The 14483-nt window shown below is 38.1% G+C and overlaps 3 protein-coding genes across 3 annotated transcripts; all 3 read right to left on the bottom strand.

Moving 5' to 3' along the window:
- Window positions 1–3: 3 nt before the first annotated feature.
- LOC306998622 (polymeric immunoglobulin receptor-like) lies at window positions 4–1594 on the bottom strand. The gene is made up of 4 exons (XM_079612836.1): window positions 1406–1594; window positions 918–1232; window positions 514–820; window positions 4–227 (listed from the first exon to the last, which is right to left on the bottom strand). The coding sequence occupies exons 1-4, from the start codon at window positions 1464–1466 to the stop codon at window positions 200–202; spliced, it is 711 nt and encodes a 236-aa protein (XP_079468962.1). The 5' UTR covers window positions 1467–1594; the 3' UTR covers window positions 4–199.
- A 2694-nt stretch (window positions 1595–4288) lies between these two features.
- On the bottom strand, window positions 4289–7351 carry LOC306999006 (polymeric immunoglobulin receptor-like; the record flags this gene model as incomplete). The annotated part of the gene is made up of 4 exons (XM_079613402.1): window positions 4289–4299; window positions 5094–5387; window positions 5472–5807; window positions 7312–7351. The coding sequence occupies 4 exons, from the start codon at window positions 7349–7351 to the stop codon at window positions 4289–4291; spliced, it is 681 nt and encodes a 226-aa protein (XP_079469528.1).
- Window positions 7348–14359, bottom strand: LOC306999007 (uncharacterized protein). Its single transcript, XM_079613403.1, has 10 exons — window positions 14205–14359; window positions 13822–14118; window positions 13671–13712; window positions 13587–13620; window positions 13315–13389; window positions 10058–10155; window positions 8233–8285; window positions 8058–8147; window positions 7924–7977; window positions 7348–7838 (listed from the first exon to the last, which is right to left on the bottom strand). Exons 1-10 carry the CDS (start codon window positions 14311–14313, stop codon window positions 7815–7817), a joined length of 876 nt encoding a protein of 291 aa, XP_079469529.1. The 5' UTR covers window positions 14314–14359; the 3' UTR covers window positions 7348–7814.
- Window positions 14360–14483: the final 124 nt, after the last annotated feature.

Below are 14483 nucleotides of genomic sequence, written 5' to 3' on the forward strand. Positions count from 1 at the left end.
TTTGGTATGTTCCTCATTAGTAAGTTGCTTTTGGTAACAGAAAAAATACATTTGAAGAAAAATGGTAAGAAAAAAATACATTGCAGACATTTAGTCATTTAATGTAGATAAAGATCTTGAATCTGCTGACTGAGTGTTCAGCAAAAGCAGAATCAGCGGTTTTCTAATAACCCGATCTTTCTGGTCAATGTGGAGAAAACTAGTTCTGTGACAGACAGAAACGCCATCTGAAAGATAAAAGACAATAGCACACTATCAAATATTCCAACTGAACATTTCTCTCTAGATTGTGTATATTTTAGACACATTGAAAATGTTTGTTAGAAGAAAGACTTTAATAACCGATTTATAACATTAAAGACACAAAGTTTTGTTGTTGCTAAATTATTAATTTTGGAAAGGACTTTCTCCTTCTCAGTGCCGGTGTCTGTGGACACACTTACTGTCCATATAACAATTATGGATTGAGTTTTACCTTTTGAGTTTTTAAATACAGTATTAAATATGTTTTACCTGGTATCTGCCTCGATTACAGTGAGTTGAACAGGATTCAGTGCATCTCCAGCAGAGCAGAAGTACCATCCAGAATCACTGCGCCTCAGTCCAGTCATCAACACAGTGAAGCTTCTCCCATCATCACTGATCTGGACTGATGAATTCTGGGATGTGTCAGTCCTCCCCACTGTGTAACAGCCCTTATCTTTATATCTGCACCACTGTTTGAGTTTATTCTTATATCCAGAACTGTAGAAACACTGGACACTGACATTATCACCTTCATGTCCAGATACACTGCTGCTCTTCACAGACACATCAGGAGCTGAAAACAGAGTCATTTGAGATTATTAAATACATGTGTGTGAAGTCAGAGAATTTGAAATTAGAATTGTGATTAAAATAATTACAAAATCTCATACCAGACTGAACCTTGAGATAAAGATCATATGTGTCAGTCAAATTTCCTTCAGTCTCCACAGCACAGTAATATTCCCCATTATGTGTTATTCTCTGCAGGTTTCTCATAGTCACAGTAAAGAGACTCTGATCAGGATGATCAATTACTGACAGATTCTCCTCTGTTGTGTTTGTGTATGTTTTAGATTCATCAAAAACTGAGTACCAGTATTTCTTCTGCGGTGGGTTTTTCTCATCATAATGACATGGGATGGTGACAGATCCTCCAGTCTTAATAGTTACGATGTGATTTGACCAACTGCTGTAGCATTCAACACCTAAACAAACACACAAACCGTTATAATATCCAGGATTAACAATAATTCACTCCTTAATTTGTTCTACATAAAACACATTAAAAGCATCATGAACAGCTGAGCATAAAATCTGCCATTACAAAATCATAAACTGATATATTAGAAACAAAAACAGAACACCATTTAACATTCACCTGAAGTGAGCCAAAACCCGATTGAAATGTAGAATAGTTTTGCCTTCTCGTACGCAGCCATTGCGTTTGCTCTTGCTTATGTTTCCTGTGTGAGGTTTTCACTGAAGCTCAACTGCTCATCTTCTGCTTTCTGCCCTCATATTATCATAGACGGAGGAGGAAATGCTCTTAAATGTCTTGCACCACGTGGATAAGGGGTGTACAGACTGTAAATATTCATAAAATACAGTGCAATCAAGATTTCTTCCATTGTTTGATGGGTGTTCAGTATCAGTTATCAAAAGTATCAAAGTTTCAATTCAACACTGTTTCAGCGTTTGGATTGATATTAATTTCTGCATACACTAATACACAAGTTGTGTACAATAACATTAATTTATTATGAACAAAAATGAATTAACTATGAACAAATTTATATTTATACATAAAATAAACCATAATAAAAACAATAAACAGTAAAACAGGAAGAAAAAAAATACATTTAAAAAATCAATGTATCACTTTTAATGCATAATTGTAATGAACTGAACGTTAGTAAAGCAGGGGTCGGCAACGGCACGCGTAATCGCTGGCACGCAAGCAAACGCGAGAGAGGTGTATGTATTTAATTCAGATAAAGTAGTCTACCTCGTACCTGCACACAGATATAGGTTACATTTTGAGGTAATAATTCCTTTTATAATAGGAATTAATAAGTAAAAACAGATGAATGACCAGGTGTAAAATCTGCTCTTCACTAATTTAAGCCTGAAAACAAAGATGGCAAATCTAAAACAAATTTCATGAGAAATATTTACATTGCTGTACTGTTATATAAGCGTTTGTCAGTGTGTTTGACAGTGTGTGTGTGTGTGTGTGTGTGTGTGTGTGTGTGTGTGTGTGTGTGTGTGTGTGTGTGTGTGTGTGTGTGTGTGCGCGTGCGTGCGTGCGTGCGTGCGTGCGTGCGTGCGTACGTCTGTGTAGGTTGTGGCACAGTGGTGGTTGCACAAAAAGGTTGCCAACCCCTCCTGAAAAGTGTTACCAAACTAAAATATTTTGTATTTATTTATTGGCATGCATGTCTGTCACAGGTAGTAATGCATATTTTGCAGGTATTAAAAGTCACATAGTTTATCAACTAAAAGTCTAATTGGTTTACAGTTCTGTTTATGTCTGTGCATATTAAATTTCATGATGCTACACAACCCAGTTTATCTTGCAGATTTAAGACCCATAATGAGAGATATGGGTGTAACACATGATGATCGATAAACCAAACACAACATGAACTAATGACCATTAAATCTCCAAATACTGACATTTCATCCAGTTCTGCAGATGTACTTCATATTGGGATTTATTAGGAGAATTGACAAGAAAGAGTACAATTTGAGGGGGGAAATAGTGTCTCAAATACACAGAAATCAACCAGATGACGGATGTATGTTCTGAAAACTTTGGGAACAGTGATTTGCAATATTTCTAAAATCATTCTGTCATAATTGGAACATCATTTAATTGGTTACAATAATGTTAGTACAACATTCTCTTAACCTTATTTTACTTAAAACATTTTGAAATTAAACATTTATTTGTAATATTCTAAGAATATTACATCAAGATTCATCAAATATCAATAACATTATAAGGACATTGCAAGAATGTTGTTCCAAGGACATTTTTTTTGTCAGCATTATATGCGAAAATTCATCAAGTACAAATAACATCATCGGATATTCTGAAAATGTTGTTCTCAAAATGTTCTCTCACACAGTTATGAGAACGTTCAAATAAAAACAACATCATGAAGACATCAAGAAGTTTTTTCTCAACATCATGAGAATGCATATCAAATCATGTTAAAAGACCATTCTATAAAAGTTGATCTGTTTTATCTTAACATTTACAAAATGTTAGTGAAAGTTGTGGGAACATTCTCTATAGCTGAGCAGATATATGGACAGAAAGATAGACATTTTGCAGTTACACTGCTTCTGCTAAATGTCTCTCAAGATTAACATACAAAATTCATACCGTGTTTATTTGGAGTCCTGCAGCGAACCAAACCGTGTCCTCTGTGTAAGTGCGCAGCTTGTGCATTGAATGTGTGAAGCTTATGGGTGTCAGTCTAGCTGTGCAAAAATAGCCAATGCTGCTTAATATTGCAAACTGTTTATATTAGATGTAATCATAAATGCACTGATTTATAGCACAAAGAGTTTTACTGTTGACTGCACTTTGTCATACTTAGTTATTTAGCGGCTAATGAATCAGAAGTCTTGCACATTCAGAAAGCAGATTATTCCGCAATGCAAAATAAGGTGGATAGTGTCAGTCTCAGACAACTGCGCACAAAAGGGCAAGACAGGCAGAAATTGTGTAAAGCTGAGACTAAAGCCCCAGTTTTTTTTATTTGTATTATTAGTCCACCTGAAGTCCACACCAGTGCACTAGATTAACTATTCACAAGGTTAGTGTAACAAGAGTTTAGTGGGAGTCAGTAAAATAGAAAAACTCTACATTCCACTTGGGTTTGTAAAATAATCTGTGCTTTATTATTTTCTATAAGTTAGTCTGTCATGCACTATTTAATTATTGCAGAAACTGGTTTATGATAACCCCGCCTCTAAATGACACCTAAGAACAAACTGAACTGTGGTTGGTCACTTTATATGTCAATCAGACCATCACTTCCTGTCTGCGTGTGGGGGTTCCTGGACAAAATATACTGCAGTGAGGACTTTCTACAGCAGAACAAAACTCTTCTAACTGCTAACCTTAACCTTGACAGTAACAAATACTGAGTTTCACAAAACCTGTTATTTATCGACAGACAGAAGTCCTTCAGGTCAATGTGGAGAACATCCTGTGATCTCTAATTCTATGACAGACAGAAACGCTCCTTCACGTGCCCTCTGAAAGAGAGAATATAGACAGATATGACAACAGCACAACGATGTGCTAAACAGGACGCATCCTGTATTTAAGTTACTTTTTTTTTCTTTCTTTCTTTACATTGCTCATTCTGTATTTCAATAAATTTGAATAATGAAACCATGTTAATACTAACGTGCTCCTCTCGGTGTCTGTGCTTACAGTTGCTGTAAAAAATGTAAAAAAAAAAAAAAAAAAAAGTGGGAATAAAGCAAATTTTTATTAATTATTAATGCTTATATTACCTGGTTTTAAAAAAGGAAAGAAAAGAGGAAAGAAAAGACAACAACACATGCAAAAAATAGACACATTTTTTAGAAATACAAAGAATTCAACTGTAAATAAATTGGTTACACTTATTTTACACTTATACCAATACTCTAGTGATGCTTGCTTGTTGACATGTAGTTGCAAAGTTAGAATGTCTCAAGTGGAGTATCGAAAGTGTTACCAATACATTTACAATCATATAATCAGGCCATGACAGAAAATATAAATCCTGATTAATATTTTACTTAGCTAACTGTTGCTCTCAAATATTTATGTGGTCACAACTGCTGTCAAAGAATAAAATAATTTATTATGAATTTATCATAACCACAAATAAGAGTCTGTATAACCTGGTATTAATTCAGTGAGAGTGAGAACAGGAACATGTGGATCTTCAAGAGAGACGTCTGAATGCAGAAAAAGATGCATAATTGTTTTTAGCATTTTTTCCTTAATTGTCCTGCAGGAAAACCTGTGTATGTCTAAGTAAAGAATGGGTTTTTACCAGTGACAGTGAGTTGAACAGGAGCCTGCAGATCTCCAGCAGAGCAGAAGTACCATCCAGAATCACTGCGTCTCAGTCCAGTCATCAACACAGTGAAGCTTCTCCCATCATCACTGATCTGGACTGATGAATTCTGGGATGTGTCAGTCCTCTTCTCAGTGTAACAGCTCTTATCTTTATATCTGCACCACTGTTTGAGTTTATTCTTATATCCAGAACTGTAGAAACACTGGACACTGACATTATCACCTTCATGTCCAGATACACTGCTGCTCTTCACAGACACATCAGGAGCTGAACACACAGACACAAGTCATTGAGATTTATTATGAATCAGGATCAGAATTATTCAATCTGAATGTGAAACTGATCTCAAACCTGATTGAACTGTGAGATGAAGCTGCTCTTTTTCATCCATTAAAAATATTCCTCCAATCTCCTCAACACACCAGTAAGATCCAGTGTCTTCATGCTGCAGGTTTCTCATAGTCATAGTAAAGAAACTCTGATCTGGATGATCGATTACTGACACTTTTCCTTTGGTTTCATTAGCATATGCCAGAATAGAGCAGTAAAGATATGCCGCTTTTGCATCAAAGCACCAGTATTTCTTGTGTTCTGTGTATTTCTTGTCATAATAACACGGAATAATGACAGATCCTCCAGTCTGAACCGTTAACTCTCTGCTTACTGATCCTGTTGTGCATTCAGGACCTGAGAGAAGAAAATAACAATCATGACTAAAAACATAAAGAGTCATTGTAACTTTTTGTCAAAGCTTATGAATGGATGTTGAGATTATGTTTGCATGCCAACATTTATGTTTATTTTAAAAAACCTACACATTCATGAAGAATATGAATAAATTAAAAATATAAAGAGAGAACACTTGCCTCTTATGAGCCAAAGAAAAACCAAAATGAACTGCATGATGGTGAGGATCCGCTTGAGAAGGTGTCGTGATAATGTTTCTTTGCTGCTCTGAACTCTAAAATAATAAACTTCCTCTTGTCTTCTCAGAATAGGCTAAATGGTTTTTCACACGATATAGACCCAGAGGAGAGGAAACGGTCTGAGCGAAGAGGAAACGATTCAACTATTTACTTTGAAATTGTATGACTCTCAATACATATATAGGCGGTGTTATCACTTGGCATTAACATGTGATCACCGTGATCTGATCAAGCAGTCATTCAGGTCTGTATAGGGATAAATGATCGGATCCCTATTTCCAGTGTAATATTTAGGCCTGGGTGCAAAGTCGACCTGAAGTGGTGGGGTTTCATTGCAAATTTGTTTTCAACTAAGAGATGGAGATTGCACATTGCATAGATTCTGTGATAGAAATGGTAAAAAGAGACATATGGGTCCAAAATATTGCCAGATGTGGTGGGAAAATTGTGTGTCCTTTACAGGGAACTTATGGGTGCTAAAGCAAAATTTCAACTATATACTGTCAGGGTTTGGGGTTGAGGAGATGAAGCGAGGACTCAATTGCAGAAGAATGGGTTTTTATTAATAATAAGAATAAACAAAACACAAACAAAACCTACCCCGAGGGGGAAAACAAGACAGACTTGACTCAACTAGACTTGACTTTGACAGCAGGGAAACATACATATGACAACGAAACAGCACAGGACTGAAAACACAAGGAGATTAAATAGGGAGAACAAACAAAGGAGGTAACGAGAGAGGACGGGTGGGGCAAATCAATCAATAATCAGGTAACAAGAGGGAAGGGGCTAGACAATTAACTGGAGAGCACATGGCACAAAATAAACATACATGGCAAGCCATGTGCTCACACCAAACACGACTTGAACACAAGCACATTGCCAGTAAAACAAATCACAAGCCATGTGCTCACAAAACGAGACATGAAAGCACACAGCTAATGTAAAACACAAGCTGCGTGACAATATACTATAGGCTTACATCTTTAGTTCTCTCATACACACCAAGCTACTTGCTAGCAGTGATTCCCGTGACGTTGATCTGTGATTGAATGCTGATATGATATGTGGCTATACTGTATTTCATTTACATTACACTGAGATCACAATGCGTCCTCGACTTCCTCTGTATCTGGACACACAGATCAGAAAATATTCTGATCACAACTGCGTTTGCACTTGTCTTTTCAATGTGTACGTGGGAAACATCCGGATACAAGTCACATGATTATGCCAAGTGCACCAAGCAAGCCCTACATTACATGCATAGAGCTGTGGCATGGAGGCTGGAAACTTATTCATCACAGACCATCATTTCTTTATTTTTGTTGATGTTTTTAAAACATTTTAAAATATACAAAAAAAAGTCTGAAAATACATACCATGTAAATATTTAGTGATTTGCATTATTATTTATTTGCTATTATTAGATTATTGCGGGAAAAAGATCAATTGCAAAACACACACAAAAAAACATAACAAATAACAATGTTTTTGACATTACAACTTTGCAATATGAATGCTTTATGCTTTATGAATAATTTCAAAATGCTTTATGAACAGTTTTCACACACATTTAATACTTTAATAACCCTTATACAGTGAAATAACTGAATCTTTTCAGAGTAAACCACTTGTTTGTACAAAGAAGTACTGTCCTTACACTATGTTACCACTAGGAAAAGTAAATTAATATATTTTATATCCTTGTTTTGTATTTGTAATAATGCAACAAAAGCTTGTTTCAAGTTCCGCGCTGTTGTGTTCATATTTTCTCAGGAACATGCACCTGTGAATAAGAGATTAAACATTGAGATGAAATCACATGTTCAGTGTCTGTGTAAAACATCATGTGATCATTAACATCAGCAAACCTGTTTGTGCACAGAGCTGTAGGTCACCTCGTCCTCCACTGATACTGGGCTAAACTGGAGATACGAAAGATGATTTAGAAGAATACTGACAATACAGGACAAATCTCTGTGCATGTTCTTGTGAATTCACTTACCGCTTTAGTTTTAGTTTTAGGTCGTACTGTCACAGAACTGTAAGTCACGTCATTCTCTGCAACCGCTGATGATGAACAGACACCGTTTCCCTGTGAATAATTATAAACATGTCTGATTATAATGAGTCTCTCAGTTATGAGTTTGAACTCAAATCGGTTGTCAGCTCAAACCTACCGCGTCACCGTCTCCATCTCTGGTCACCTCTGTAATGTGGGTGTCATTTCTGTCTGATAGTGAGCAAACAAATGATGTTATCAGTCTTTCCGTTAGACAGTTCCTATACATCATGTGCAAATCTTCTGGATGCACAGCTGATCAAACACAAAGGATGCTTTCACATAAGCAAGTTTGGTGAGCAAACGGGTTGGATTGACATACGAGTTTGATTCGTTTAGATGTGAATGCTGTTTTCCTCATTTTCCTGACAAGCGTGACTAATGCACTGCAAGCAGAGAGAATGGTTATCTCATTTCTGCTGAGAGGATGTTCACTGCAAAGCCATGTGTGAAGTGAGTGTGAAGTCCAGCTCTTCCTCTCTGAATGTAATTTGGACCTAATGGGTGGAGCTACAGTATAATATCCAACCACACTCTGACCCAAACTATCCCTCCACCCATTAGACGTCCAGAGAGGTGGAGCTGGACGTCATGACTCTACAGTGAGCACCACGTGTTTCTGCTTGCCTTCAGGACAAATGGACTCCTGTGATCTTTAGAACATTTGCGGTACTTTACTGTTATGTGCTGACAGCCTGATACTTAGAAAACAAACCCAAATGTTAAAAAGCGTCTCCGGTTTCCTAACGTAACCTCGGCTCCCTGAGAGGTGGGAACGTGACACTGCGTCATCAAAGCTGACACTTTGGGGGTTATCCCCTCCTTCCTCGAATCTGCTGAAGCCTAATGAAATTAAATATATCATAATATATTAATGTGAGAACAGACATGAGCACTGACAGTCTCGCTATCGTCGCCATGAGTTGAGAGCCCATGTGAAATGTGAGCTCGCCTCACAACAAAGCACAGTTCTACACCCTGCGTGGTTACAAAGCAGAAGTCTGTGATGGTTTAATACACTCTCAGAATGGACTATGATGAGTCCAGAAACACCTCGGTCTGGAAGGCATCTGAAAGAAATGTCATACTCACCAATCGGCAATCCGGGTCCGTCCCCCAGATGAGCGTACCTCAACGACGAGCTGTAGATGGCTTCTTGTAGCTGAAGGAAAAGATTCTAAGGCTGTGTGTCCACCAAAGCGTTTTAGTTGAGACGCATCGTTGCTATGATACAGAATATCCGTTGGTCCGTGTGGTATTAGTCCCGCCCCTCCTCCACTGTGATTGGAAGGTTGGCTAAAAAGTGACAGTGATGAGCGCTGCGTTTTACCCAAAGTTGAACATTCTTCAACTCTCGGCGACCTGTAAAAAACGCCGAGCGCTCAGCGCTTGAGCGTTAAATACTCACTCACCGCCTCGTTACGCTCCTGGCGTTCTAAAAACGCGGCGTTCCCATTGAAAACAAATGAAAAATAAAGCCAGCCGCGTGAAAAAACGCTTTGGTGGACACACGGCCTAAGGCAATGGCTTCCAGCGACACCTTAAAGTGCGGGGGAGCCCGCCTCTATTTTGGGCACTTGAACACCATTGGTGAGCGAATTCTCGATTTCATAAGGCTTCAGTAGATTAGAGGAAGGAGGGGATAACCCCCAAAGCATCAGCTTTGATGACGCAGTGCCGAGAGACAGAGTCGGAAGGAAACCAAAATTTAAAAGTGAGGTGAGCAACGCTATGAATTTTGCCGCCTTCTCCTGCGTATTCTTACCAAGCAACAGGGTTAAACAGCTACGTGGTTCATATTCAAATAAAGTAATATGAACACAAATCGGCGGAGGTAGCAATCGAACTCTGGTTTGGATCAGGCAGTGTGAAAATCAAGTGTGAAAGCACCCTAAATGATTGATGAAATCTGTCATATATTAAGAAAATGTATCAATACTTACTGCGCTTCTTTCTCAATATTATGATTGATATAACCACAACCATCATCAGCAGCAATAGAACAACAACTGGAATCCACGCCTCCAGATACCCATAATGCCTGTGATCATGAACAAATCATGAAAAAGGTATTCAGTTCATCCTATAATTTGCTCATATATCAATCATATACATATACATATCATCTCAATCATATCATATACAGCAGTGGCGGGCCGTGCATTTCACACCTAGGCCTTCAGTGGTGTCCTACCTGAATTAATAACTTTTAATAGTGTAGCAGCGCTACAAGAAAAATTAAGAAGAAAGTCAAATTCACCACAGAAAAAATGGGGGCAAAAAAATAGGCATTATACTCACCAAACCTACTGATATTTTTTTACACAAAATAAATTTCCTAATTTCTTTCCTCAAAAAGACTTCAGTTACTTGGTTGTACGGGTTATCTGTGCGATTCAGTTCCAACAATAAGTATTTTCTATCAAGGCTGGCTAATGCTGAAAGTCGAGTCTGTCCCGTCGTATTTCTGGCATAAGTTTTAATTAGCTTTAGTGCTGAGAGTGTCTGCTCGACAGAAGCAGTGGACACAGGGACAGTCACCGCTAAACATGACGATGTGTAACGTTACAGCTGACACAAGCTCTCACGCAGATTTTTGAACGAAATCAATGAGATCAGCGGGACTTTTGCCTTCAAAATCAGTCATGGCATAGGCCTACATTACAGTCAGTTCTGTTTTTACCCGGACAGATCGATAGAGTTCCTTGACGTAAGCTGAATAAGGCTGGCTGAATAAGGGATTTTTTCCGGTACGTTGAACAAGCTGGTGGTCAAGGAGGGAAAGAAACATTAATTTGTAGGTTGAAAAACTATTAAATCTGACTACCAGTAATAGTAGTACGTGCTCTGATCATCCAATCAAAGGATGAGAAAATGCAGACATTATTGTACGTCTGCTAGATGGCCCTGCTGGAGTCTAATCGAAATTTGATTGGCTGATTAAATCTGATCTATTATCTGATTGGTTAAAGCAACCGTTTTAAGCTACAGGCGCCCGCACTATCGATTCTGAAGGCCTCGAGGCAGATTTCTTTGGCCATGGCAACACATGATGGCTGAAATTTGATTGGACAAAATCGATAAAATAAACATAAACTACTGGAAGCAGCGCAACCAAGAGAAAAGCTATGACATTAAGAGAATGGACTATTGGGAATAATTTAATACTCATTCATGGAAAAATACTCATTAATTTAATACTCATTCATGGTATTAATGTGTGATATCTGCGGGAATCTTTTTGGCCTGGTTCCACAGGTGTGCTATAGTATAGAGGATGCTAAACTAAACACCCTTAAATGAAAGCAAGAGCACCCTCAGTCGAAGCTGCAATAGGATATTGGCAAAACAGATTTGGCAAACGCTCCAGTGCATATTTGTGTTTGCTCTCTGGAGATCGTCAAATGTTTCTATTTACTTATGCTACTTTTTGCAACACATGCGACACAAATAGTAGGGTCAGTTCAAATTATTGCAGTGGGCCATGGAAACGTACGTGTTTGGGGTTGTGATTTGGAAAAGTTTGGGAACCACTCCTACAGAGAATGTGAAGCTGGCTTGAAAAAACAAACAAATGTTTTTTCAACGTGTGGTGTTTCCGTGACAAAGCACGTTAATATGAGGCACGCGATTGACTTTCGGTTGCCAAGCATGATTGGTTGCTATGCTAAGCATCTCAACATTTACTGCATCATTTCACACTGCCACAAATGCTTTTTACCGTGGCCAAACCGAGGTAACCCAGCTTTTATTACAAGTATGAAACGTTCTTTTACATCTTTTTTGTTCTATGCGATGTTTAGAACGATGATGTTTATCCTTATCCAATGGAGAATATTCCATCCTTAAAGGGATAGTTCACTTTTAAATTAAATTTTGGTATGTTTTAGCTTACCTGAAGTGCATCCAAGATGTAGGTGTCTTTGTCTCCGGAGTAGTTTCAATTTTGATATTTTTAGGTCAAACCGTTCTTGTCTGTCAGTCATATAATGCAGGTATATAGGCACTGTCTCCAAAAGCATGCAGAGATGTCTCTAATAGCATGCAGAGAAAAGTCCAAATTAAAAAATTCCCCATGGTAAGTGCACATTGATGGCCTAAGACACGAAACAAGCGGTTTGTGTGATAAAACGAACAGTATTTATATCGTTTTTATCTCTTTTACACAACCATGTCCAAGTGATCTGTTTACACCGGATTTCTTCCCCGGAAACTAATCTAACTGCCTTCGATTGGACGTTGCATTTTTTAACTCAGCAGAAACGCGTGTGATTGGCTGTACGGCTCAACGTATGCCTTTGATGGACCTGAACAATGAAGCGAGTAGTGTGTCAAGATAGAAGGCTTACAAATTGGGAATAAGTGAAAACTCAACACTCCCGGATGAGTTCGCGTGAGCTTAGGCCATCAATGTGCACTTACGTTGGGGAATTTTTTAATTTGGACTTTTCTCTGCATGCTATTAGAGACATCTCTGCATGCTTTTGGAGACAGTACCTATATACCTGCATTATATGACTGACAGACAAGAACGGTTTGACCTAAAAATATCAAAATTGAAACTACTGCGAGACAAACACTTCAGGTAAGCTAAAACATACCAAAATTTAATTTCAAAGTGAACTATCCCTTTAAGAATGAATAATTGAATGAATGAATGAATGAATGAATGAATGAATGAATGAATGAATGAATGAATGAATGAATGAATGAATGAATGAATGAATGGAGGCATTTATATAGCGCTTTCATATGTACTTCTGTACACCCAAAGCGCTTTACAATCATGCCGGGGTCTCTACTCATCCACCACCACTTGGATGTTGCGACGGCGCCAGTGCGCTCACCACACACCAGCTACAGGTGGAGAGGAGAGAGAGGGATAGAGCCAATTCAATGATGAGGATTATTAGGAGGACATGATTGGTAAGGGCAACGTGGTTCATTGGTATATGACCACTGCATAGTTTAATTAAAAGTTCAGCTTTCCTGTAGCTCAAACAGTAGAGCGGTGGCGCTTGCAACACCAAAGTCATGGGTTTGATTCCCAGGGAGAGCAAAAGCTGATAAGAATGTAAATGTGTACCTTGAAATGCAATGTAAGTCGCATTGGATAAAAGCGTCTGCCAAATGCATAAATGTAAAAGTTCTATTCTGTTTGCATGTTTTAATTTAAGCAATAAACATCCTATTTCAATACTCATTCTGCCGCTCTTCGCTGTTTGCTGTTTGATTGTTGTTAATTGGTTTTGCAGATGTGAGAGCTGAATCTCCGCTAAGAAACAACAGAGAGAAATGAACCAAAATGAATCTGATCAGAAAACTAAAGAAAATACAAAATATATGCAAAGACAACATCACACACAAAAATAAATTAAATGTTTAGAAACACAATAAATTAAACTATACAGACAGCTAAGCAAATAATCAAGACCATGACAGAAAATATAATTCGTATAAGTAGCTACTAACCTGTTTCTCTCAAATGCTTCTGTGAGCACAACTGCTGTCAAAAAGATATTAGGAAAAGATTAAAATAATGCATGTCTGTATTACCTGGTTTTGGTGTAGTGACAGTGACAACAGGAACATGTAGATCTTCAAGAGAGACATCCGGAACAGAACACAGAAAAATATGCTAACTTATTTGAACCTTTTCCCCCTAGCAGGAAAATCTATTTTGATTTGATTAGTGAATGAGTTTTACCAGTGACAGTGAGTTGAACAGGAGCCTGCAGATCTCCAGCAGAGCAGAAGTACCATCCAGAATCACTGAGTCTCAGTCCAGTCATCAACACAGTGAAGCTTCTTCTCCCATCATCACTGATCTGGACTGATGAACTCTGGGATGTGTCAGTCCTCCCCACTGTGTAACAGCCCTTATCTTTATATCTGCACCAGTGTTTGAGTTTATTCTGATATCCAGAACTGTAGAAACACTGGACACTGACATTATCACCTTCATGTCCAGATACACTGCTGCTCTTCACAGACACATCAGGAGCTGAACACACAGACAGAAGTCATTGAGATTTATTAGGAATCAGGATCAGAATTATTATTCATCTGAATGTGAAACTGATCTCAAACCTGATTGAACTGTGAGATGAAGCTGCTCTTTTTCATCCACTTGAAGTATTCCTCCAATCTCCTCAACACACCAGTAAGATCCAGTGTCTTCATGCTGCAGGTTTCTCATAGTCACAGTAAAGAAACTCTGATCAGGATGATCGATTACTGACACTTTTCCTTTGGTTTCATTAGCATATGCCAGAATAGAGCAGTAATGATATGCCGCTTTTGCATCAAAGCACCAGTATTTCTTGTGTTCTGTGTATTTCCTGTCATAATAACACGGAATAATGACAG

This window comes from Phoxinus phoxinus (assembly GCF_949152265.1).
Source record: "Phoxinus phoxinus genome assembly, chromosome: 5".
In the NCBI taxonomy this organism is placed as follows: domain Eukaryota; kingdom Metazoa; phylum Chordata; class Actinopteri; order Cypriniformes; family Leuciscidae; genus Phoxinus; species Phoxinus phoxinus.